The sequence below is a fragment of the Hypomesus nipponensis genome, chromosome 7 (assembly GCF_054491055.1).
Source record: "Hypomesus nipponensis isolate SF chromosome 7, ASM5449105v1, whole genome shotgun sequence".
Taxonomy (NCBI): Eukaryota; Metazoa; Chordata; class Actinopteri; order Osmeriformes; family Osmeridae; genus Hypomesus; species Hypomesus nipponensis.
Window position 1 is genome coordinate 13,848,445 of NC_140367.1, and position 25,431 is coordinate 13,873,875.

The 25,431-nt window shown below is 41.3% G+C and overlaps 1 protein-coding gene across 3 annotated transcripts; it reads right to left on the reverse strand.

Annotated features, from left to right (window-relative positions):
* Positions 1 to 743: 743 nt before the first annotated feature.
* Positions 744 to 23,915, reverse strand: tcp11l2 (t-complex 11, testis-specific-like 2). 3 transcript variants are annotated; one of them, XM_084701213.1, is made up of 11 exons: positions 23,359 to 23,474; positions 22,625 to 22,740; positions 15,952 to 16,138; positions 13,528 to 13,660; positions 13,196 to 13,316; positions 12,824 to 13,047; positions 6,452 to 6,588; positions 5,712 to 5,899; positions 5,215 to 5,396; positions 3,933 to 4,105; positions 744 to 2,324 (listed from the first exon to the last, which is right to left on the reverse strand). In XM_084701213.1, the coding sequence occupies exons 2-11, from the start codon at positions 22,670 to 22,672 to the stop codon at positions 2,071 to 2,073; spliced, it is 1,647 nt and encodes a 548-aa protein (XP_084557339.1). In that variant the 5' UTR covers positions 22,673 to 22,740; positions 23,359 to 23,474; the 3' UTR covers positions 744 to 2,070. The 3 variants fall into 3 exon arrangements, with proteins under 3 accessions (XP_084557339.1, XP_084557341.1, XP_084557340.1); XM_084701215.1 differs by lacking the exons at positions 22,625 to 22,740; positions 23,359 to 23,474 and adding an exon at positions 23,704 to 23,915; XM_084701214.1 differs by lacking the exon at positions 22,625 to 22,740 and having other exon boundaries at positions 23,359 to 23,514.
* Between the last annotated feature and the right edge of the window lie 1,516 nt (positions 23,916 to 25,431).

Consider the following 25,431-nt stretch of genomic DNA (forward strand, 5'->3'; position numbering starts at 1 on the left):
ACCTGACGCTCAAAGGCAAAGGGCAAGTGATTCTGGTGCGACTGCTTGATTAGAGGTCTTGACCGTCAGTGGTCTTGACCGTTGCATCTCTTGACGGAGAGCGCGTGCCTGACTGGGTAGGACAACACCGTCCATTTCACCTTCTTGAAAGGGGGTGGGGCTCTGACAAACTGTAGAGCGTAGCCGTCTCACGTCAGTGTCATGTCCCCCCCCCAAAAAAGCCACAATATGTCTGTACAACTGTGGGCCTATAGTCCCAGTTTTCTCAATTAATTGTGTTTTATTTGGTAGCATTTTGTTCTGAGTCAGATTTTACTAATTGCAGTACTGTATAAAGTTACGCACAGACATACAATATGTATAAACATATATAGAGGATCATCTAAATATTAACAAGTGATTTTTGGTATTCTTATGTTCAATATTAGCCTTATGAATGCCTTAATTACTCTAAAGGTTAACATAATCATAAATTGTTTTGTCAAAACATTAACTTTTACATTTAGTAAATGTCAAGTGGATGAAAATGTGTTTTTAGTGGCATCTTATAAAAGTGGTATAAAAATATAAATAGTACTACCAGCATTGCTAACATTATTGACAATATGTGGCTGTCATAATGTACATAATTTGGCATAGGCCTAATTAGATTTTTACAAAAACAGTACACATAAAAAATGGTCTCTAGTTCTCTTTTTACTCAGTTGCCCACCACTATAATCAAAGAAATACATACACAACCATCTGGTTTTCAGTTTATTGTATTATAGATGCAGTACATATAAGGAAGACATCAAAACATCTCCATGAATTCAAGTAAGCTTGCAGTAAACAATACAGAATGTCGTCAATTAAAAACTGCCATTCTTATAATAGGATTTACACACAAATAAAAGACTTGTGTTTGGTATTTAGAACATGTTTTAAAGGACTGGTTCAAGTATTTAAGCAAGCGTTTAATATATTTTTCATATTCTAAAACAATAGAATTCAACGAACGGTACTAAATAATAAGTAACAAGAATGTACATAAATGTAAAAAAATCATGCAGATTTTTCCCCAGGTCAAGGATCCAAATGTTCTTCCCCCATCCCACATTTGTAAAAAAATGTTTTAACATGAAATCAATAATTATTTGTAAAACAAACAGTACATATCCAATGACATGCATCACAGGACAAAACTAAAAAATTTACTTTGATGAATACTCTACAAGCAATACCATAATTGTTGTGTTCTTGTGTTGTTCACCTCAGCAAGTAACAGTACTAAATAGTTTGTAGCATAAAGCTGACATGTTTCTTCTATAAAATGGGACATGATTATATAAATATATTCTTTATGCAAGTCAAATAATTTACTTTATAAATGTCATAGTGCACTCAAGCATTTTGATACATCTTTTTAAGCAGTTGCACAACAATTGTTGACCACCAAGTATTCATAAATAGACTATTCATAAAATTATGACTATGACAAACACTCTTTATAAACCCTTAATAAGCTTAACAGGTCTCTGTGGAAAACACCTGTGTAGGTTAACACCCATGAGCCATGTATGAAGATAAATAAATCATTTGAATGGCAAATGTTTGATAAATTGCTTCATAAATGCACCATACTAAGTTTGACTAAAATATATTTGAATGTTCTTTGTAACAGTAGCATTTAACATTCAGCCCTTTCTAGGCAAATGTCCTCCCAATATTAATAGAATAGATGTCAAATCACAGAGGGAAATATGGATTCACTATACAAGGGTAACTCGATCAATTCTTAACCCCACACTGGGTTCAGCACGTTAGACTGGGCTCTATTTATTTTCAGTAAAGAAATTACCAAGCACATATTGAATTGTACTTTATAGGGAGGAACCATTGGGCTACGGATTTATATTTGTTAATTATTTTAAGCACCGCTTTCCTTGCATGTGTTCCTATGCTCCAGAAAAATGTGTAGATAGGACAACTATGTTACCTAAAGCTTTGAGTTTGGGATTAGCTGATTAGTACATCTCCTTCCTCCCTGTTTTCTAACCAACAACTCAAATGTTACATTCTGGCTGGAAGTCACAGGTGGGTCTGAGGGGGATCCTGAGCTGAAGGAGGGTGGGGTGAGGTGTTGCTGAAGAGCAGGCTCTTGAGGATGCCTGTGTAGAAAGGGCCATACACTTGCTTGTTGTAGTTCACCAAGCAAACAAATGAGACTCCTAAAGCAGTAAACTCAGGCTCGACAGATGATAAGCCAGTTGGGACTGGGGGCGGGTTAACGTTGGAGTTGGGCGTGGTAAGGAACACCTGGAGGTACTCCTGGACCCGCCCCTCTAGAGGAAAAAGGAGAATAAATAAACAGGTCAGAATGGGCTTGAATACAGTGAGGGAAAATGTGTTTGATCCCCTGCTGATTGTGTACGTTTGCCCACTGACAAGGAAATGATCAGTGTATAATTTTAATGGTAGGTTTATTTGAACAGTGAGAGAAAATACAGAAAAACACATGTCAAAATTGTTATGAAATGGATTTGCATTATAATGAGTGAAATTAGTATTTGACCCCTCTGCAAAACATGACTTGGTACTTGGTGGCAAAACACAGAAGTCAGACGTTTCTTGTAGTTGGCCACCAGGTTTGCACACATTTAAGGAGGGTTTTTGTCTTGATGCTGACTTTTGGCAACTCGAACCTTCAGCTCCCTCCACAGATTTTTGATGGGATTAAGGTCTGGAGACTAGGGCACTCCAGGATCTTACTGTGCTTCTTCATGAGCCACTCCTTTGTTGGCCGTGTGTCATTGTTATGCTGGAATACCCACCGTGGGTAATTGTCTTGCTGGAATACCCACCCACAACTCATTTTCAATGCACTGCCTAAGGGAAGGAGGTTCTCACCCAAGATTTGATGGTACATGGCCCCATCCATCGTCCCTTTGATGCGGTGAAGTTGTCCTGTCCCTTTAGCAGAAAAACACCCCCAAAGCATAATGTTTCCAACTCCGTGTTTGATGGTGGGGGTGGTGTTCTTGGGGTCATTGGCAGCATTCCTCCTCCTCCTCCAAACACGGCGAGTTGATGCCAAAGAGCTCGATTCTGGTCTCATTTGACCACAACACTTTCACCTAGTTCTCCTCTGATTCATTCAGATTTTCATTGGCAAACTTCAGACAGGCCTGTACATGTGCTTTCTTGAGCAAGGGGACCTTGCGGGCGCTGCAGGATTTCAGTCCTTCATGGTGTATTGTGTTACCAATGGTTTTCTTGGTGACCATGTAAACACCTGCCTTGAGATCATTGACAAGACTCCCCCCCCCCCCCCCCCTCTCTAGTTCTGGGCTGATTCCTCACCGTTCTCATGATCATTGCAACTCCACAAGGTGAGATATTGCATGCAGCCCTTGGACAGAGTGAGATTGACAGTTTCTATGTGTTTCTTCCATTGGCGACTAATCACACCAACTGTTGTCACCTTCTCACCAAGCTGCTTAGCGATGGTCTTGTATCCCATTCCGGCCTTGTGTAGGTCTACAATCCTATCCCTGACATCCTTCGACAGCTTGACCATGTCTTGACCATGGTGGAGAGTTTGGAATCTGATTGATTGCTTGTGTGGACTGGTGTCTTTTATACAGGTAACTTTTTGACTGAGAGGGGGTCAAATACTTAATTCACAAAAAATGCAAATCAATTTATAAATATGTTGACATGCAATTTTCTGGATTTTTGTTGTTTTTATTCTGTCTCACTGTTCAAATAAACCTACCATTAAAATTATAGACTGCTAATTTCTTTGTCAGTGGGCAAACAAACAAAATCAGCAGGGGATCAAATATTTTTTTCCTTCACTGTATGTTGCGGGTGACAGCCTTATGTTCACCCCTTCAAAAAAATCTCCAGTTGACTCAGTACATGTCAGGGCCACAGGGTGCGATGCTCACCCACAAGTATGCGGATGGGGTTGCTCTCCTGAGTGAGGGCACAGATCTGGCCCTTGAGGGTGGCCTGCAGGGCCACGGGCAGAGCCAGGTAGTTCCTCTTAGTCAGGGACTTGTTGAGCTCACAGCAGATCTGTCCACTGACACCCGCCAGAGCCTCCTCCAGATTGAAATGACTGCAGAAAGACAGGAGATAAGGTTGTGGCCTTACATTTATATCCATGAGTTGCATTGCAAGAGGAAAAAGAGAAAAAGAAATAGAGGGGATGTTTGTTTGTCAATGGAATTGATCCAGACTGACAGTGGAACACTAAATTGCTTTTTTTTTTTTTATATATGATAAAGATCAACTTGTTGACAAGGGTGCATGCTGCTGTTGATGACTTATACTTCTAAGATCCCCTTTTATACTGCAATGTCATTTTCCAAATTGGGAAAACTAAACTTTGTGGGTAAAAACATTGTTTTTTGACACCACTAACGTTTCAGCAAGGCAAACTAATACACATCACTTTTGACTGAAGTCATGTTCTTGATTGAAATCAGCTAAGACTGAAGAATCTGAGAGTTGGACCCAAACATACTTTTTTCTGCTAATTGTACTACAACTACTTTTAACCGTGCACCATTTCTAATTTCAAAACTTTTTTTCCTGATGTGTTGTGGTAGCTCGTACAGGGCCAGGACAAGAAGTGTTTATGCTTGTGCTGGACCTAAAGATTGGGTTTGAATGGAGTGCATAAAGTCAAGCTAGCTGCCCAAGCTAGCTTTACACTATCCTTGTCATTGCTAGCACACAAATCTGTCATTTAGCAAGAGATGCATATCGAGCTGTCTGGTAACTTGTGAAAATAAGTTAAACGACTAAATCTGTGTTTCCCTGTGAAAAGCTGCACAAGAATGATAATCGCAATAGCGATGGAGTGGCAGCCAGAATTTCTGGGTTACCATTCCAAACAATCAAAAATATCAAATTTAACAAGCCCATTTGATTATTGGCTGAACCATAACTGGTAAGAATATACAGGTAGTGAACAGCATTGAAAAGGTAATATATCTTTGATTGGATGGCAAAGCAGGTGGGTCTGTGGATCAATGTTGTGTTAGTGTGTGTACAGAGTAGTGTGTGTGTGCATTACAGTATGTACATAGTACTAGGCATGCATATTAGTCTGTGTAGTGTGTGTATGTATTCAAGCATGTGAGCATTCCAGTGTGTACATACTTTAATGTGTGAGTATTCCAGTGTTTGCGTACGTATGAGTGTGCGTGCAGGTGAGCTCACAGGCTGTGCATGCCCTCCAGCAGGACGCTGGTCATCCTCTTGAGACGGTGTGCCAGCGCGGGCAGGCCGGAGACAGCCCCGCCCACAGCGCTGTAGACGATGAGCAGTACGGAGGCCACTGTCTGCAGCAGCTGGAGCCTGCGCTGGAGCTCCCTCAAACGCACCTCATCTGTCACCAGCGTCTGCAGGAGGTGGGGGAGGGGGGGTTGGATTTTTTTGTGTCTGTGTATATGAGCAAAGAGAGTTCACAGCCGTAGCGTCGTATGGACCTATCGAATCAGGAAGTGATTTAAAACCGGATTTTAACTTAACTGGTACACTTGGCAATTTTGGTACCGCTATAGCAAACTACAAAGCTGTGCATAGATACCTACAACTGAGGCTTCTGGAAAAATCAACCAATAAATGGGAGTGCTGAAGGATAGGCAGGAGGAGCAGGAGAGAAATGTGTCACACAGACACAGATTTGTTATTGTTAAATACACACACATACAGACCTCAGGCAGTGGACTCTTTTGGTAGTTCCAAAACAGGGTACGGATGAACCCAGTGTTGATGACCAGGAGAGGTCCAGGCAGGGCCTTCCCCCCCTTCCCCTGGCTGCTGGTCTGGGGCGTGGGAGGCATGGACAGCATCAACTCCTCCAGGGCCGACTTGATCCAGGAAGTAGTATGGTCCAACGCACCTGGAAACACGAGATACACTATTCACAGGGTAGCATGGCAAGGTTGTAGGCAAACATATAAGATCACTTTTTAGTTAGACATTACATAGTCAAACTGAAGGGGCCGTAAATCAAAGATATTCAAAAGTGCAATTGTCTTCTCTGATAGTAGTAGTGTACATTACAATGAGCACTTTCTTTAATCTTTGACCATAATATCCATTCAGCTCAACCAAGTGCAAACACACCAAATGCTGGCCTGCAATTTAACTGTTGACAAATCAACGTATTAGTATTCAACAACACTGTTCAACAGTGAATGGTCAGTCTAAATTCATTGCCAAAGCAAGGGTGAAAACAAGTACACCGTGATAGCTGATATGGGAAGTGTCACTGGTAAACTGGCAGTGGGGGAGGTGACTCTACCACAACATGTACATCATCTAGAAAGACATGACATGATTAAAGTCCTTTTCTCAATTTCATATACCAACATATGTTCTCATTATCATCGTCCTATTAGCATCATCGTTTTTCCAGGGCATCAATCTGTTTCAGATTAGCTCAACTCACTGGGTGTCTTGTCCAGAATGGTCTGGAACTTGGCCCTCTCAAACTCCACAGACTGTTTCTGCAGCTCAGGCCTCAAGTTCTGGATGGTGAAGTTCACCATGTCCATCTTCATTAGGTCCAGCACGTGGAAGATGTCCCTGTTGCAACATAACGAGCACAGCATATTCTTTAATCTGTCAAATGCTATGTAGATTTTTCCGTGGCAGCAGAAATGCATGTATCAGAAATAGGGTTGTACAAAATTTTAGGCCGTCTGTCAGCAGAGTGCATATCGGAGGATAGCACGGACACACGCTTCACAGCGCAGTTGAGATTCTGTGTTCTATACATTAACCTGCTTATTACACGGCTACTTGCCAACAAAAATAACTTAACACAGTGTGTCTTTTTACAATGTATTTGTTACCATTCGTATTGTTGATCAGCAGAGAAATAGTTCGCCAAAGACATTGAACTTCATAGACTTTGAGCATTATTTAGGCTTCAAATCAGCTGATGTCACTAAGCAACAGAGTACGCTGGGGTTAAAAAGTGATCGAACTACTTGCGGAGTGCTACGAAAGACGTGAATCCGAGGCAAAAAGGCCACTTCCCTTGACAGCGGTCAAATATGCATAGCAACGGTCAAATATGAGAAAATTGTTCACCGCAGAACGTTGGGAAGCCCCATTCAAGTTAATGGCGCATTCTACAGCATTAAGAACAGCCGTGTAAGACATAATAAAGTTTAGCCATAGCTGTGGCATTGAAGACAGTACTGTAGCCTACTATACTGCCAGCCAGAGTCTGTGACTCTGTGGCTAACGTCAAAACAAGACGCAGCCTCACTCAAATTCCAAGTTTTACACAAATAACAAACTATGCTGACCCGCTGGCTGTCTTCGCAATTGCCATATCTTTAAAACACTGCTGTCCATTTGGATGTAGAATTGACCCTGGTACGAAATTAAGAAAATACTCACCAGACGCAGATCGACAGTTGACTGAGTGTCAGCACTGTTGACAACACTGTTGTTGCTTCCGCAATCGTCAATGGAGGCTGACAGGCTCTCACGTAGCAAACAAATCAACGTTTTTACAGCAACTTATATTAAAATCTCACCACCTGGCTGTTTTCACAATAGTCGTATCGTCATAACATTTCCCTCTTTCAGTTTTTTTGTGTAAAATTGAACTATAAAATTAGCTACTACTAGGACGCGAGTTCTAGCATGGCTGCCGCCTAAAAGACTAGGCGGTCTCACGGGCGACCTGCACTTGCTCATATTTCAAAGACTGTCACGACCTAAATCAAAAATGCGAGATTGCAGTTCCACTCGAAATCGCTTTCTCTACAAAGCCAAATAGTTGTGATATTTGGGGGGTGGTATTTTTCACTCGTAATCCAAGCTCCAATTTGCGAGCTCGAAAGTCTATCACGTTGTATCAATGCGTCGTTGCTAACGTGTGTTGACGTGGTGACGTAGCTAGCACAGGTTACCCTTTGTCGACAAAAGGCACTTTGTCCCCACAAAAACGTTGTAACCTCCTAAATTGTGCAACGGAACGTAAATCCAAATACAAGCAACTCAATCAAGACCAAGACGAACATTTTGACACAGGCGTTGTCTATGTAGTCCAAATATTGACTGAGCCTTAGGGGGGCAAAAATAAACTAGAAAAGGCTGTTCCTGCGAAACAGCAGTGAGAATGCTGAAAACCTGAATGGGGATAGCTGACCATGCTAAAAAAGCCCGGAAAATTGTGAAAATGTTCAGAAAGTTATAAGCTGAAGCTTCAAAGCGACCGAAAGGTATTTTAAATAGGGGCTGGAGCTGGACGAAGGCATAAAACTACAGAAAAGAGAAGAAAAATGCTAAACAAAGTGAAAAAAATCAGAACAAGAGAAACAACGCATAAAAATGTGAACATTTTGCAAAAAAATATTTGATGGAGTTTCAAAAGGCCTGAAATGTATGTTAGAAAGGACCTGCAGCAAGATGAAGGCAGAAAAGTACAGAAAATAGGGAAAAAATGCAAAAGTACTGGCAGTTGGAAGATACTGTTGTGAAATGTATTTTTGTAAGGACCTGGAGCAAGATGAAGGCAGAAAACTGAAGAAAATAAGAAGAAAAATGCAAAACAAAAAGGGGAACATTTCAGAAAGATGAGCTGCAGGAAAATGTGAAAATTGAGCAAAAAAACAGTTGCTCAAGTCTGGGTTGAACGAATTTGAAGGTAAGAGGACAACACTGGAATGACTGGAACTTGCTGGAAAAACGTAGCAACTGCTGGTCATTGGCAACTGATTGGCAACATTTCTAATCTAGAATCTCAAAACGGAGGAGAAACTAATCATGCGTGCCTGCACACCCAGTCCTGTTCAGACACTTAATTTAAGATTACATCAAAATAATAATTCATAGTGCAGGGTTGCTGATATTGTCGTTGTCCCTGGTGAGTTTTTTTTAATAGTAAATAACAAGATCATGCTACATCTAACCAGCGGATAATTTCTTGCAAGTTTGTCAAAGTTGTATGTATTAACACCGTAGGCTTGAATAATAACCGAATGCGTGAAGCTAGAGAGAGGATGCAATGGAAGATTTCCTACATAAGTATATCTACTACTTCAAATTGACATTTAGAGTAAAGACAAGTTACTTTACATCTGTGTTCCATATCGTCAATTAAAAGTAAAAACTTTCCAGTTACGAAGCGTTTGTTCGTAGGATTAACTCCAGCTGCAGCAAACACTTAGCGTTACTGTACCCCAGCCCTGGTTTGGCTGTTCGTGACGGTCAGATATGACAGTCGGCCTCGATTTTTGCAGATTTCTCTAAAACTTGCTAAAATAAAAACGATCTAGCTAGATTATGTACACATTAAGCTCAATGTACATACCTTGTTTGACCAGTTTGGTCGATTGTGGAAAAAAAGTCGAACGGTTATTAGCCTAGATATGGAGAGCCATCACGCTAGCTCGATTATGAGAAATGTAGCTAGAATCCACACCTCAAACAAGTTAACCTAGACGCAAAACTGTACGTCCAATCCAAAAAATTGGATTGTGTCTGTGCGGTCAGAAATACAACTCTTTTGGCAGTTTCCAAAACGTAACCCAATTCTGCTTTCATGGTGCTTGTCTGTTTGGTTGCCACGGTGATGGCGCAGCTGTGATCGCTAACAGGCTGGGCAGAGAGAATCACAAATTTAGCTGGAATCCACACCTCAAACACGTTAACCTAGACACAACACTACACGTCCAATCCAAAAATGAGGATATTTTCCGAAACCCAAGACTCTCCAGAAACCAGGCATGTCCTTTATATGTCTGTGCGGTCAGAAATACGACTCTACCAGCAGTTTAAAAACACCGCTACTTTTCGAAATTCTCTGATGAATTTTAACCACCTCTCCATTGAAGTTATTGAGAGAATTTGAAAGGCTGCTCTCGCTTCAAGGCTCAAAGCTGAAAATCTGTAAATGTGAGCTCTTTAGTAGTTACATTGGCTGAAAGAGGACAAGTTTTCCTACATTTTAAGGTATAACTTGTTTCTGTAAGTTAAACTATAGGAACGTCAGAGGAATTTGTTTGACAATTTAGTTGAATATCAGAAAAAGAGCAGTCAGCAGTGTGCCACTCTGCTGGCTTGCTCAATCATAAAAATAAAGAAGGAGCTACATTTTTCATGTATTTAAAACTGTCACGATTCAAAATTGGCTGAATCATTTGAAAAAGCTGAATCATTTGGGAATAGCTGAATGTCTTTGAACATTTTAAAGGTTGAATGGTGTCTCCAGCTGAAAGTATGCTGAAGTAATTACGTTTGAAAGAGGAGGAAGCTTTTTTATTGATCTGAAAGGATTAACCATTACTTTTAAAGGGAGAATAATTTGCACAAAAACCTTAATATTTTAAATAGTAGAAAAGTGAGAAATACCAAAACACATAGCACACATCTCCTGAAGGAGCTGAAAGTTTTTTCTTTTTACTGCTGAAAATACAGAAATGAGAAAAATACCCGAAAGCTGAAATACATTTTTAAAATGTGTGACTCACACAAAAGAGGCAGTGTGGAAGCCACGGTGATAGTGCAGCTATGGTAGCGAAAGCGCTGAGCGCAGAGAATGACATAAATGAAGTTAGAATCCACACCTCAAATAAGTTAACCTAGACTCAAAACTGTACGTCCAATCCAAAAAAGAAGTATATTTTCCAAGACCCAAGACTCTGCCGAAACCAGAGGTATTCTTTATATGTCTGTGCAGTCAGAAATAGACAACCTGCAGTTTCGTAAACGTGTTCCTTTTGGTTTCCTGGTGTGTGTTTGTTTGGTTGCCACGGCAATGGAGCAGCTGTACTCGCTAACGAGCTGGGCAGAGAATTGCACATTTAGCTAGCATCCACACCTCAAACAAGTTAACGTAGACGCAAAACTATACGTCCAATCCAAAAAATGTGGATATTTTCCGAGACCCAAGACTCTGCCGAAACCAGAGATGTCCTTTATGTCTGTGCGGTCAGAAATACGACTTTACCGGCAGTAGAGTCTACCGTCTTCCTTTCTAAATTCTTTGACAAATTTTACCCACCTCTCCATTGAAGTTAGTGAGAGAATTTGAAAGGCTGCTCTTGCTTCAAGGCTCATAGCTGAAAATATGTAAATGTAAGCTCTTTAGTAGTTACATTGGCTGAAAGAGGACAAGTTAAAAGTTTTTTTTTAAAGTTGAATGGTGTCTCTAGCTGAAAGTATGCTGAAGTAGTTAAGTTTGAAAGAGGAGGAAGCTTTTTAATGGTTTGAAAGGATTTGCCATTACTTTTAATGGGAGAATAATTGGCACAAAAACCTAAATTCTTTAAAAAGTATAAATGTGAGAAATACCACAAGTCATAGCCAACATCTCCTGAAGGAGCTGAAGGTTTTGATACAAAAATTGTAGGAATCGGTGAAAGTATGCAGGACTAGTTAAAGGCCTAAACACGGCGGAAGAACTGAGAAGTTGAAAAGCAATAGTATGCGAGATAACAATGGTTGTGCCCTTGCCGAAGGCAAAGCACACCCAATGATATAAGATCCCCAGGACACAAGAGGGCGCTGTTATATATAATGTATGTTCACAGACTGGTAGTTTGCTGTACAGGATATTATTGTTTTCATTAAAGCATTAGTCTTGCACTCAATGGAGTAAGTTGCATCTCATTACATGGTGCCAGAACGGACAAATCTTCGCCAAAATGGAAGCACTAAAAGCACCAGACCCTTTGAGATTGGAAGGAATTCTCGCAGACAATTGGAAGAAATGGGAAAAAAAATGCGAACTTTACATGACTGCCACAGGCATTGAAGGAAAAGTTCAAAAAGTACAAAGCAGCACGTTATTGCACAACATCGGGGTTGATGCCATTGAAATCTACAACACCTTTGAATTCACGCAGCAGGAGGACAGAATAAAGCTCAAGGTAATACTGGAGAAATTAAAGGAACATTTTACCCCCCACAAGAATGTAACACTTGAGAGACATGTATTCAACACTCGTGTTCAGGCCCCTGGCGAGAACATAGACCAGTTTGTTACTGACTTAAGAACAAAGGCAAGGTCATGTGAATACGGGCAGTTATGTGACAGTCTAATAAAAGACCGAATAGTCGTGGGAATAAGGGATGCAAGTCATCCCTTATTCCCACGACTATTCAGTCTTTTACTAAGCGCCAAGTTGTTGAGAACAATAGATTTAGATCTACCCAAGGCTGTGTCCATATGTCCCGCTGTGGAGGCGAGCCGCATGCAAATAGACAAATTGCAAACCACACAAGCCAAGTGCGTAGTAAATGAAGTCAAAAGGTAGTGCGCGAAGGAATTTAAAGCGTCATTTGTCACGTCAAAACATGATACAGGACTGTAAATACTGTGGCAGAGACCACCAGAGTGGGAAAATTCCCGCCTATGGAGAAAAATGCACTAAAATGATTCACTTTTCAAGCAAGTGCATGTCCAAAGCATTGTCATATGCAACAAAAAAGCCGGCACACATAGTAGAAGAACGGTCTGACTCAGATTCAGAAGAAATGTTTATAGACATGGTAAAATCAAATAATGGTGAACTGGGAAGTAGACCTCATAATAAATGACAGGAAGCACAGGAGCTCAATGCAATATCATAACAGAATCCATCTACAGACAGACTTGTCCACAACTTGGGAAGTCTAAAGCAAAGTTAGTGACTTACGGAGGGCAGTGTTTAAAGCCAATAGGAAAATCCCTTAAAATTTTAAGTGCGGCCTATATTCCAGTGTGGCTTTACACCGATTTACAAACACGAAGCTCCAATACTGGTATGGTGCGGATTATAGAAAATGCGTCTTATTTTCTGAAAAATACGGTACTCACTTGAACATTTGAACAATGTTACAGGAGCCTTCTTGGAGCTTTTTAATCTCGTCATCTCTGATGGGTGCGCAAAGCTTTCCCATGATGCTGATTATATAAGAGGCCAGTCCCTGGATGTCCACCACCTCCTTGTCGGCCTGCTGACTAATCAGGTCCATGTCCAAAACCTCCAAGATCTGTGTCCGCAACCGATTGGCTCCTGGGTTCAGGAATGACAGCAGGATCTGTTCGAGACGAACATGGAGAAATCATATTGTATGACAAACTCAAAATAATCAACAAAAATAACAAATGTTTTCAGGTCTAGGGGAATTTTCATTTGAAGGGCAGGGTAGATTTAATGATTTCTTTGACCATGGATCTGTAAGTCACCTCTCGAATCTCCTCCAGTAGTTTGATGGCGTGCTCGTATTCTGCAGGTTCCTCATTTAGCTCAGCCTCCAGGCTATCCCAAAACGCCTTGTGAACCATGTCTCTGACCCGCTTCTCCAGACTTGACAAGAAGAAAGTCAAGGCAAGCCCAAACTTTGTTACCTCAGGAAAACATAAACGGACAACATCCCTACTCCGCCCTCTGACCCCTCCAACCAAACAGGGAAGAGCAGTCTCCTTCTCCAGGGAACAATAGATAGCATGGTAGGCTGATCATCAGATAGCTGACCGCTATACAAAACAAATGAAAGGAATCTAGTAGTAACCAGTACCTGTTCTCTGGCAGGTTTGGCTGCTCCACTTGGAAGCTGTGGTTGACAATAATCTCATGGGCAAGGTTTAGGTTGGACAGGTCCCGTGCAGTGGTCATGATCTCGTCAAGTGTTATGGTTTTTGGCGGGCTGGCTATAGTGATAAGATGCAGGAGAAAATGCTGTTACAAGTGCTGGTGATGGTTAGGAAGAGGGGGCACGGATTTAAGAGCAATACCATATTTCTTAGATTCAACACGGGCCTAAATTAAACCGCAGCACCCAAAAAATCCGAAAACTCTTATTTAATTGGTTAAATTAAAACAATATTTATTAGGGTTAGTGTATCAGGTCATCAAAGCGAGGTAGCTGACTTCACCACTCGCGAATTCGCTTTTCATCAACCACAAGTCCGCGTGCTACAGATCTGTTGCCGCTGATCAGTGCTTTCTGAGGCCTGTTCCATACCGCAAGTTTACCGAATAAGCCAGACTTATGTCAGTTAGTCAGACTCATTTCTAGTTCATTTGGTTCCATAAAGCTAGCTCAACGTAGTTCGAACTTGGTTACTATGGCAACTTAGGCTGCAAAACTAGTCTGGTCAGAGTCAGACTAACTGTGCTTAGCGTGACTTGGTGCTTAACCAGATTTTCCTGTAACACTGACCCTGACGGGAAAACGATGATTTCCCATTTTCTTATTCTCATCGGTTCAATATGTTCAACATTGATAGAAAATCTACTTAAATAGCCTACATAGCTACATTTAGTCTAATGCATTAAAAAATTATGAACAATACTTTGAAGTTAGGCTACTGGATAATGTATTGATTAATAGTGGGCTATTTATTTTAAACAATGTCCAAAAAGTCCATTTAGATGCGTGAGGGTGTTTTTTAATCAACAAAGTAAAGAAAAAGCTCCTCCTATGTAGCCTATCGTTGACGACATCAATCATGGCGTGTCATTTTATTTTGATTGAAGCGGTGGATGAGAGGGCTGTCGTTGTGCACGATTTAAAGGGAACGTTCTTTCTGGAAGAAGTCACGTTCTTTCTGGAAGAAGTCACGTTCTTTCTGGAAGAAGTCTCAGGCTGCTTAAGGTGCACGCGCAATTGGCTTGACTACTTAAATCTGACTTGAATTAGTAGGACTGCGTAAACTGAAATTGGCCTTTATGGAACCGCTTTAGACACCGCTTAACTAATTAAACTTATTCAAGTCTGGTTTCGGACTTTAAGTCTAGCTTTTTTGAGCGGTCTTTATGGAACAGGCCCCTGCACAGCTTTCTGTTTGAAAGCTAAAGTGTAAGGACGTTTCGGCATGCTGCTTCAGATTACTACACAATGTAGAACACGTGTATTTGAGACAATTAAATGTACTACCCACGCACACCTAATTGACCACGAAGCATTGTAAATGGGTCTTTGTAAAAGCGTTGTGAATGGTTCGCACTTGTACTCCCAACTAAACGCGCGGCTTAAATTTTACACTAGGCTTTGTGTTTGACCTCCTTGTCTATTCTTTGTTTGTCTATGGCCGCACTGCAGCTACAATTCACTGAATATTTCTTACTGATTAAACGCCGCCCTCGAATAAACGCTGCCCTCAAATAAACGCTGCACCAAAAATGAACATTGTGTAATAAACGCTGAAGTGTTTAATCAAAGAAATACAGTATATGAATTCCCACTGTGACATTGGGATGTAGGTAGATCAATAAAATGTTCTTCTTTAGAACTTTTTTCGATCTAGTCTCCATCGAGCATGCAGAACTGTTTAATGCAGGGGTTTTCAACTGGTTTTGTCCCAGGGACCACCATTCTTACTAGAAGTAATCCGCGGCCCGCTGATGTGCCTGCGCGCACGTGCGTGCCTACGTGTGTGTGTGCATGTGGATAGAAGGAAGTTTTAACATTTGGTTTTCCATGTTGCTTTTATTTAAAAACCTAAAAAAAAAATCTAGATATATCTACTTAAAAACCTCAAACAATATACATAGAATCTGAAAAATTTAAATATGTGTATGTGAGATTCTGAACACTAATAAAATATAAATAATATTAAAAACCTCAAACAAATTTATATAAATGTATATTTTTTAATCAATGGTGGACTGATCAACATAGGCTCGTGTCGCGGACCCCCTGTAATGCTGCCGCGGACCACCAGGGGGCCGCGGACGCCCGGTTGAAAACCCCTGGTTTAATGCAAGGTAATGACACATTTGAAAAAATACCAGTTGGAGAAAAACAAAAGGACACTTTTAGCAAGACAATAGGCCCTCTAAAATACCTTCTTCCTCATGTAGGCTGAACAATGCAAAAACAGCTAACACCTTTTAAGTGAGACACTTTAATTGTATGGGGGGGGTAACTTTTGTGATTGTGTAAAATCACAAACGTTTGCTACAAAAGGGTTTGCTATAGAGGAGGTAGCACACTCACAGGAAGGCGAGCTTTGCTTGCTGGAGCAGTCGCTGGTAAAGCTCTGGCGGGAATAGTCCAGGTCGCTTGCTGAGTTAGTGCTGTCACAGCGGCCCAACATTGACTCTCCATCGCTACACTGGTCCTCGCTGGCAGCGGCGGAAGTTGAGGTTGGTCGCTCGTCATTGAGGGGCATGGTGGGACAGTGCTGAAGACATAACATTCATTGCTTAGCTGCATTAAGTTTTTCAAGTACTGTAATTTTAGGAAAATAAGCCGCGGGTTGTACTCCGATTTGACAGTTTTCTTGTGCGGCTTATGCTATATTTTGAAGCTGCATATAGTCCGGTTTTAGAACAAAAAAGTGGCTTTTTCTCAAGATCTCTACAGACTGTGCAGCTAATTTAAACTTGAACGAGGGCTTATTACTTGAAAGAGGAATTATTTACTCTGTCATCTCAGTTACACTATCAGGGCTTGGAAATACAGTGACTTGCTAGGCAAATGGCTAGTAGAACAAAACATTTCATGATCATTTCAGTTAGCTAATCAAACAGCTGCAAGACCCAGTGAAATGTTATAGGCTACATCAACTCCCGAGGGACAAAACACCCTTGTCCGTTGTCACATAGAAAGGTCTGCCACAGTAGGCTATCCTCAGGATTTGCAAGCTAGCTAAACTTATACAATATGTAAAATAAGTTTGTAGACATAACAATAGATTTTGCCACTAAATGAGTGACTTGGTTTTATATCTAGACATACTATCCACAACCGAAGTGTATTACACAATGCTGGAAGATCGCCAGGGTTTCATGTGACGTCACACAGTGGTCGCGGCGCCATCTTAAGGACCGAATTGCAAGATGCCGTTTATCTGCTGTGCTGTGGGCTGTGATAACAGCAAATCTCAAATACATAAACAACCTTTTACAATCTCCCAACAAAAACCCTGAGCGTCATGAGAAAATGGATTGCTGCTATCAAGAGGGATCACTACACTCCTACAGAACATATTTTAAAATGTGAGCATGTAGGCCTATAATGTTATTCTGGACTGCTAGCATTAGATACTAGCATTAGCTATATGTAATGCTAGCTGTCCAGAATAATGTTGATATAAATTTACATTAGTAATGGTAGTAATGTAAGGTATTTTATTGTGAGCTTTCGTTGTGACAAGTGTAGTTCAGTCAAGACAATCACGTATTAGATTTGAGCATTTATTGTTACATGACATGGACATGTAGATTTACTTTGGCGGAGTGGATGATCTAAGGGAAGCACTCCCTGCCTCCTCTATGCAACACATACATACATGACATATGAGGCAGGGAGCAATAGAGATATAGTCCCCCTGATGGATAGACATACAGACAGCATGGGGGAGAAGGGGACGGTGGCAGCAGCACTGATCATACAACGACTGGGGTGAGTGTGTGCATATCCGCGCGTCTTTTAAAGACGCCTTATCGGACGTGGCACAATGGATATGCACCGCTAACATGGGTGTGGTAGTGGGTGGAGTAAAGGAAGGTGGAGTAAGACGCCTTATGCCCCCGTTAAATGAATGACGCGCGCTGCCCGATTGCCCTGCCAGAACTAGTTGCGCTTATTATGACCCTCTGGATGCCCCGTACCTGGGGCTGTATAATTGTATCTGTGGGTTGTTATGGAAGCGGTTCAGTAAATATGCCAGCAGGCTAAAGACATGCCGTTGTCCGTATCCCTTTGTAATGCCAATTACCACAACAAGGGGAGTCGTTGTTTTGACTGTCTGGCGGAGTGAGTTAAATAAAGTGAGACGTGCAGTGCCGTCTTGGCCGTCAAATAGCTTGAATAGTAAAGTAGTGGACCACAAGGCAGGTTGCATTTGTGCTGTTGTGCGATCTAATCCCACTTCATGCGAACCTACAAATGTTTTATTTTGTCTCCATTTATTTTATCGTGAATGGATGTAGTGCGCACGTAGCCTATACTTTCATATTTGAGGCAGCAAATATGAGATCCGACTTGAAAATCGCCAGTAAAATGTTTGTGAATTTGTGCCGAATCAGGTGATACAGGAAGACTGATAGGTGAACGCACAGTTGGGGACCAGTTAGCGTTGGGCGTTAACACCAGCATTGGAAGCCTGTATCCTTCTTTTAAAGCCCAAACCTAAGTTCAGCATTTAAAACCCTCGGCTACAGTTATATGGTTTAATTGGGGTGTGCTTGCCTTCGGCGAGCACAAACCATTGTTATCTCACATATATATTTATTTCTTTATTTATTATTTTTGCCCCCCTAAGGCTCAGTCAATATTTGGACTACATAGACAACGCCTGTGTCAAAATGTTCGTCTTGGTCTCGATTGAGTTGCTTGTATTTGGATTTACGTTCCGTTGCACAATTTAGGAGGTTACAACGTTTTTGTGGGGACAAAGTGCCTTTTGTCGACGAAGGGTAACCTGTGCTAGCTACGTCACCACGTCAACACACGTTAGCAACGACGCATTGATACAACGTGATAGACTTTCGAGCTCGCAAATTGGAGCTTGGATTACGAGTGAAAAATACCACCCCCAAAATATCACAACCATTTGGCTTTGTAGAGAAAGCGATTTCGAGTGGAACTTCAATCTCGCATTTTTGATTTAGGTCGTGACAGTCTTTGAAATATGAGCAAGTGCAGGTCGCCCGTGAGACCGCCTAGTCTTTTAGGCGGCAGCCATGCTAGAACTCGCGTCCTAGTAGTAGCTAATTTTATAGTTCAATTTTACACAAAAAAACTGAAAGAGGGAAATGTTATGACGATACGACTATTGTGAAAACAGCCAGGTGGTGAGATTTTAATATAAGTTGCTGTAAAAACGTTGATTTGTTTGCTACGTGAGAGCCTGTCAGCCTCCATTGACGATTGCGGAAGCAAGAACAGTGTTGTCAACAGTGCTGACACTCAGTCAACTGTCGATCTGCATCTGGTGAGTATTTTCTTAATTTCGTACCAGGGTCAATTCTACATCCAAATGGACAGCAGTGTTTTAAAGATATGGCAATTGCGAAGACAGCCAGCGGGTCAGCATAGTTTGTTATTTGTGTAAAACTTGGAATTTGAGTGAGGCTGCGTCTTGTTTTGACGTTAGCCACAGAGTCACAGACTCGGCTCGCCCACTGGCAGTGTAGTAGGCTACAGTACTGTCTTCAATGCCACAGCTATGGCTAAACTTTATTATGTCTTACACGGCTGTTCTTAATGCTGTAGAATGCGCCATTAACTTGAATGGGGCTTCCCAACGTTCTGCGGTGAACAATTTTCTCATATTTGACCGTTGCTATGCATATTTGACCGCTGTCAAGGGAAGTGGCCTTTTTGCCTTGGATTCACGTCTTTCGTAGCACTCCGCAAGTAGTTCGATCACTTTTTAACCCCAGCGTACTCTGTTGCTTAGTGACGTCAGCTGATTTGAAGCCTAAATAAAAGTCTATGAGTTCAACGTCTTTGGCGAACTATTTCTCTGCTGATCAACAATACAAATGGTAACAAATACATTGTAAAAAGACACACTGTGTTAAGTTATTTTTATTGGCAAGTAGCCGTGTAATAAGTGGGATAATGTATAAAATGCCGGTCATTATTGGGGAATTAAGCCCCTTAATGGAGAAACAAAACTGGCGAAAACTCCGCTTTGCGTCGTGCCTAACAACTCCTCTTACCTGTTCTAAAATCAGCGCAAACCACAGCCTCTTGGGGCTTACTGCTTAATTATCCCTTACAAAAGAAACGTTATAATTTCCTGCGCTTTCAAACAATCAACAAGCTTTCAAAACAAAGTAGTGTGGATAGCAACGGCAGCTAGCTTGCCTCTAGCAAACTGCTTTTGAATTAGCCATGTCCCCCTAAATTAATATCGAACTTATTTACGTTTTGGGGGGCTTATTTTCAGTTAGTAATTTCATCTGAAATACTGCCAGTGACAACGTTGTTACAGTAGCTTGTTTCAAAGGGGGTTCCTTGTTTCAAAGGGTGTTCTTAATGAATTATGCAATATGAGTAGGCTAAATGCTTGAAAATATCACTAGAAGGGAACACGCACCCACCTGCATCTGAAGCAAGCAAGCACACCCTACAATTTCCCCAGAAATTGTATCCTCTCTAGTTATGTTGCTACTATTGGAGTGGCGTTAGTATGCTAAACTACTTTTCATTTGGTGTCCTTTTAACGGGTATGTAACCGACATGGTCTTGCAAGCTCTGTCAGAGGTATCTGGCCAATGTTCACTCCCACGGGGAGTCGAACCTGCCACCTATCGATTTCCAAGCGCAACCACCACCAGCTACGCCAAAGAAAAGCTAGCTATTCAGTGCCGCGGGTGGCCTATTACATACCTGAGGAGTGAGTTTCACCAGTTCACACCGGTTACATTCACCCCTCTGAAACTCACTCCGGCGGTTAGCTGGCGCTAACCTCATGAGATCCGGGTCACAGCACCAATGTAACGGGTATGTAAAGGACGTGGTCTTGCAAGCTCTGTCAGAGGTATCTGGCCAATGTTCACTCCCCCGGGGAGTCGAACCTGCCACCTTTCGACTACCAAGCACCACCACTACCAGCTACGCCAAAGAAAAGCTAGCTATTCAGTGCCGTGGGTGGCCCATTACATACCTGAGGAGTGAGTTTCACCAGTTCACACCGGTTACATCCTGATGTGACTGATATTACAACAGAATCTGATGGAAATTCAGTTCAGTGATATAAACGCTATTTGTGTAATGTTAATATTGCTTGATTAATAGACTGCCACATTTTCTCCAGAATGATACATTTTGGGATCCTTAACCCATCCTGATGGGAAGTAGCGGTAGGCTTGGTGCTTTTAAATGCTTAAGGGCTTCCCCGGTGTATGGAGAGGGATTGTGGATGAGGTAAATATAGATGTCAGGAAACGTCAAAGTTGGAAGTTTTTTACTATACTTTAGTGGAGTAAGCAGTTCATTTGTCAGTAAAAGAAGGATAAAAACCTGACGTAATTATCTTATAAAAATATTGCTGCTTTTTGTCGGTGGTAAGTTATGCTATTATTGTGTGTGACTTACAAACACAAAGTGTTTATTCTGGGGAGGTGCGGTTTCTACACGATGTGGCTTATTTTCTGAAAAATACCGTAAATCAGAGACATGGGAACAGTAGTGATGTGTTTTTCCCTGCATTTCTTTGTACCCTTTAGTAAGGACAAAAAGAAGGGCTTCTAAAGCCAAACTAGCAGAGCCAGAGTTGTTTTGGTCCAACTCTAGTACCTAATATTTAGGACTAGGCCTAGCCTACCTACAGTATGCTAAATACATGGTCTGGGGCAAACAAATCAACCACCTTTAACATGCACTTTCCAGATTGTTTTGAAATGGTTTCTAGCGTAGGCAAGGGGACACCCCTGCCCTCACCTCTCATATAATAAAGACTGGAGTTGCTGGACAGAGTCTTTGCTTGATGGGTCTCACACTTCCTTGTGTGACTTACTGTTACATTGATAGTCATATGTTGAAACCCACTACACAATGTAATGATTAGCCAAGAGAGAGTTTGTGTTTATAATTGTTTGTGTAGCGGTATATTTGAATAGAGAATATTTTTTGTGTGGATCTGCTACTTAGTGTATGTGTGTTTTAGTAATTTAATAATCAAATTAGTTTAGCCTCAACTTCTGAATAATATAGCCTTATGTCCCGCTTTTAATTGATACCCTCACATAATTTCACAATACCTGAGCTGAAGACCAGAACACCAACAGATATCAGGCATATTAATCAGGCTTTTCCTAAAAATAATGTGTTTAACAACATTAGCTGCTTGCAGCACATATGGCTCTTTAAACTGAAACTTGCTGTTAACATTTTGTGTGTGTGGGGGCGGGGTCTCTTTGCGGTTGCTAAGGGAGTCACAAGATACAACAAAACATCGCAGTTGGTGAGTTAGTGACCATGGAAACAAATTATAAGGGGTATATACCCATCTAGGTTCAGTTCAGTTAACCTGAGAGGGGAGACCCATCAGCAAATCAGCTCAGTTCTAGGCCTAGAAGCCTGTTGACTTTCACAAAGAGGACAATAAAGACCTTGTTCTATGCTTGGATCAAATGAGTCTCCTTGGTAACCTGATAACATTACACAGATCTGTTTACAAGACCTCCTGGCTTAGACCAACAAATGGTGGGTCACACTCACCTCGGTCCCTAACATTTGCAATCACTAATATAAATACTCTTTTTTTTGCCTAAAAAGTCATTCAACTGAAATGGGGAGTAGACTGCAGCCAAAACAGACCTATTTGGCATGGAGTTATGGGCCTTTCTACTTTATTGGGTGGTGCTGGTTTACCATAGTAAGTTCTAATAATGGCACCCCTGTCCGCCCCCCAACCCCCACCCTTTACAGTCACATTTGTGTCATTGTATCACTCGTGGGACTTGACAGATGGGGTTCCTATTAGACAGCATGCCATGGTTATAGCCTAATCTCTGGTGACATGTCCTGTCTAAGTACTTATTAAACAGATTAAGAAGCGTTAGAAGAAGTGTAATACAGCAGCACATTAAACATGACTTGACATTCAAGTCCACAGAATGAATTGTACAATAATATATGAATTGGTTCGTTCGTGTTCACATTAGTGCTCCGTTCCGTAGCCTAAATATTAAAGGGAAATAATATGTACATTTAGATACTGGGCTGTCGGTAGCTTCATAGCTTTCCATGGTAACATTCTGTATTGGCTGATGTGTGTCCCCGGCCTTCCCTACAAGGCTTGTTATAACGGGGAGACGATGTCAGCTGTGCAAAAGGACAAAAACAAATCCACACACGCGTCACTGATCAGTACACGTGACCCAAGCAAGTGTAGAACCAAAACAAGACATGATGAGCTCTGCTCGGCGTCTATCTGAGAATACTGCAGATCGCATCAACGTTAAAAACTAACACTGTTGTATTATGTGCATTTTAATGTTCATAAACTATGACGTTATGCTATACACTCGTGCCTCGTCAATGATCAAACAACGAATCGAATATCGCTCGGATTGCTAAACCAATTGCATCCTAATAGTACACTTAGTACAACTAGTATACCTAGAACAGACCATACAATCTAACTCTGAACCAACTAAATACAATTTTGAGTGGTTGGAGGTACTGCTGGTTAACGTTTGCACACCAGGTATCCAGGTATTAAGTATATCAAGATTTGCTAGCAATTAAGTGGACAAAGCGAACGGAGGCTACCTACATGTTCATGGATCACTGCATTTTCTAACCCCAAATATAAAGCGAGTTTTACCTCCATGTTGTTTGGTGACTAGTACTACTGCACCAAGCGCCTACAACATAGTTTTGTTCTCCCCCCAAAAAGTATGAAATGTTCAAGAGTCACTAGCTAGCTAAATGCTTTACCTTGATTAAATCTCTGTCCAAGGAGACTTGGTGATTGGCGAAATAACTATTTTGTTCGTGTGTTTACTGGTACGTATGGATCACAGTTCGCTTAGGTTCTGTTTAAAGATCCTCACACACAAACACACACTCTTCACTGTATGTGCAGCTGGGCTAGACCATTTCTAAGAAGGGGAGTTTGTATGTTCCAAACAGAACGTATGTTTTCATATATCATAAAACATACAATTTAAAACGGATATATTCCTGCTAATAAACTTTAAATGTCGCTACAGTCTTTAAGTAGAGTATAAATAATCTAGTATGTTAACAGAATTTTTAAAAATTACGAAACATCTTCCCCACCTCTACCAACAGAGTCCACTGCTCCGCATGCTGTTCGGACTTCTTTGTTTACGGATATGACGTTACGTGACGTGAACTTGTAAAATATTAGGTGCGTTCGACATGACCCGACTTCATGTGGCGTTGCAGGCGGCTGACTTGAAACAGTGAATTCTGGTTAGACTTTTTGTCCGACTTGAGACGGCGCCGAGGCTAGGTCACTGTGACGTAGCCATCAAAGTACCGTGAGATCGATTCGAGAACTGCCGGCTCTTAGCCGAGCGCATTTTCTCAAGAGCAACAGCACGTTAGCGTTAGCACATCTAATGACGACACAGCTATTTCATGATTGGTGAGACTCACACACGACAACTTTGATGCGTGTTTTGTAATTATTCTGACACCTTCAGTTTCTCCAACGCTCAAATCCGGACCAAACAGTTTAATTGAATAAAAAATGTTTTGAAGAAAGGGTTTTAGTCCGCCTCTTCACTAACGGAAAGACTACGTTTAAAGTAAGCAAACAGCGGTTGATCGGCCATGACTGACGTCAACGCAGCAAACCACGAGAAGCTGGAATGTCCGACTATGCGGGGTGATAAGTAGCCTGACGTTGTCATACTCAAAATTCTAGTCAGAATATGAGTCTGAGAACTCTCCGTTGGGCTTTGACTACAGGGCATGTTTCAAACGAACCTGGAAAACAAATGCCTCTTCGCTCAATTGGATAAACCTACAACCAATCAGAGCAACGTAATATGTTGTTTGTTCAAAACAGAGTTAAAACGAATTCAACTTAGGCGCTCTTTTGTGACGTGGGTGATTACGTTACTGTTGATCATCTGTCCATCATTGTATAAAGCCCGCCCTGGCAATTTCATTGGTACGCCCAGATTCTGTTTTTCTGTGGTTGTTCCCCAATATGAGACCCTCCAGACCCAACTTCCTGATTTTTTTGTGGGCTGGGAAGTTGGGCTGGCAGCCAGGCTAGGTGATTAGTGCCCTCACACACAAACAGCATGCACTGTATACTAGCTTTGCCCACACGGTGCGTGTCGTCTCAGCATTTTTAGCATTGGTTCCCAATGGGAGTTATGGCGGCAACGTGGCGACGTAGTACGTGAGGGAACTTTGATAGCGGCGACGTATATGGCAACGTTACCTTTGTAAACATTGCATTAGTGTATGGCGAGCGGAAAGGGACATGGATAACCTGCCTAAGGAGACTGTCGTTTGACATCTACTTCTGGTTAAATTGCTACGTCGTCAGACCTATTTATGGATTACGTACTTGTGGATAACGTCGTCGCCATACTTTTAAGTACATTATAGAGTAAATTTATAGTTTTCAAGTTTTTGCCAGTTCATCATTTTGGAGCTAAGTTGCTACGTCGTCGTACCTACTTGTGGATAACGTACTTGTGGATAACGTCATCGCCATACTTTTAAGTACATTTTAGAGTCAATTTATAGTTATAACGTTTTTGCCAGGGAGGCGGTCATCATTTGGTTAATGTTAATACACATATTCAGTTTCCCCTCTTCCATGAAACCATTGGGGAATAGTTTTTGCAGTTTGGCAAATATTTAACACCCTACAAACTCATAGTACTTTATTACCCACCTAGAATCCTGCACTCCCATAATATCTGATATATTATAAAATTGAAGTATGGTGGACAGAGTATATTGTTTAAAGAATTGCTGTGTGAAATCTAATTAATAGAGGATGATTATCCTTAAATAACC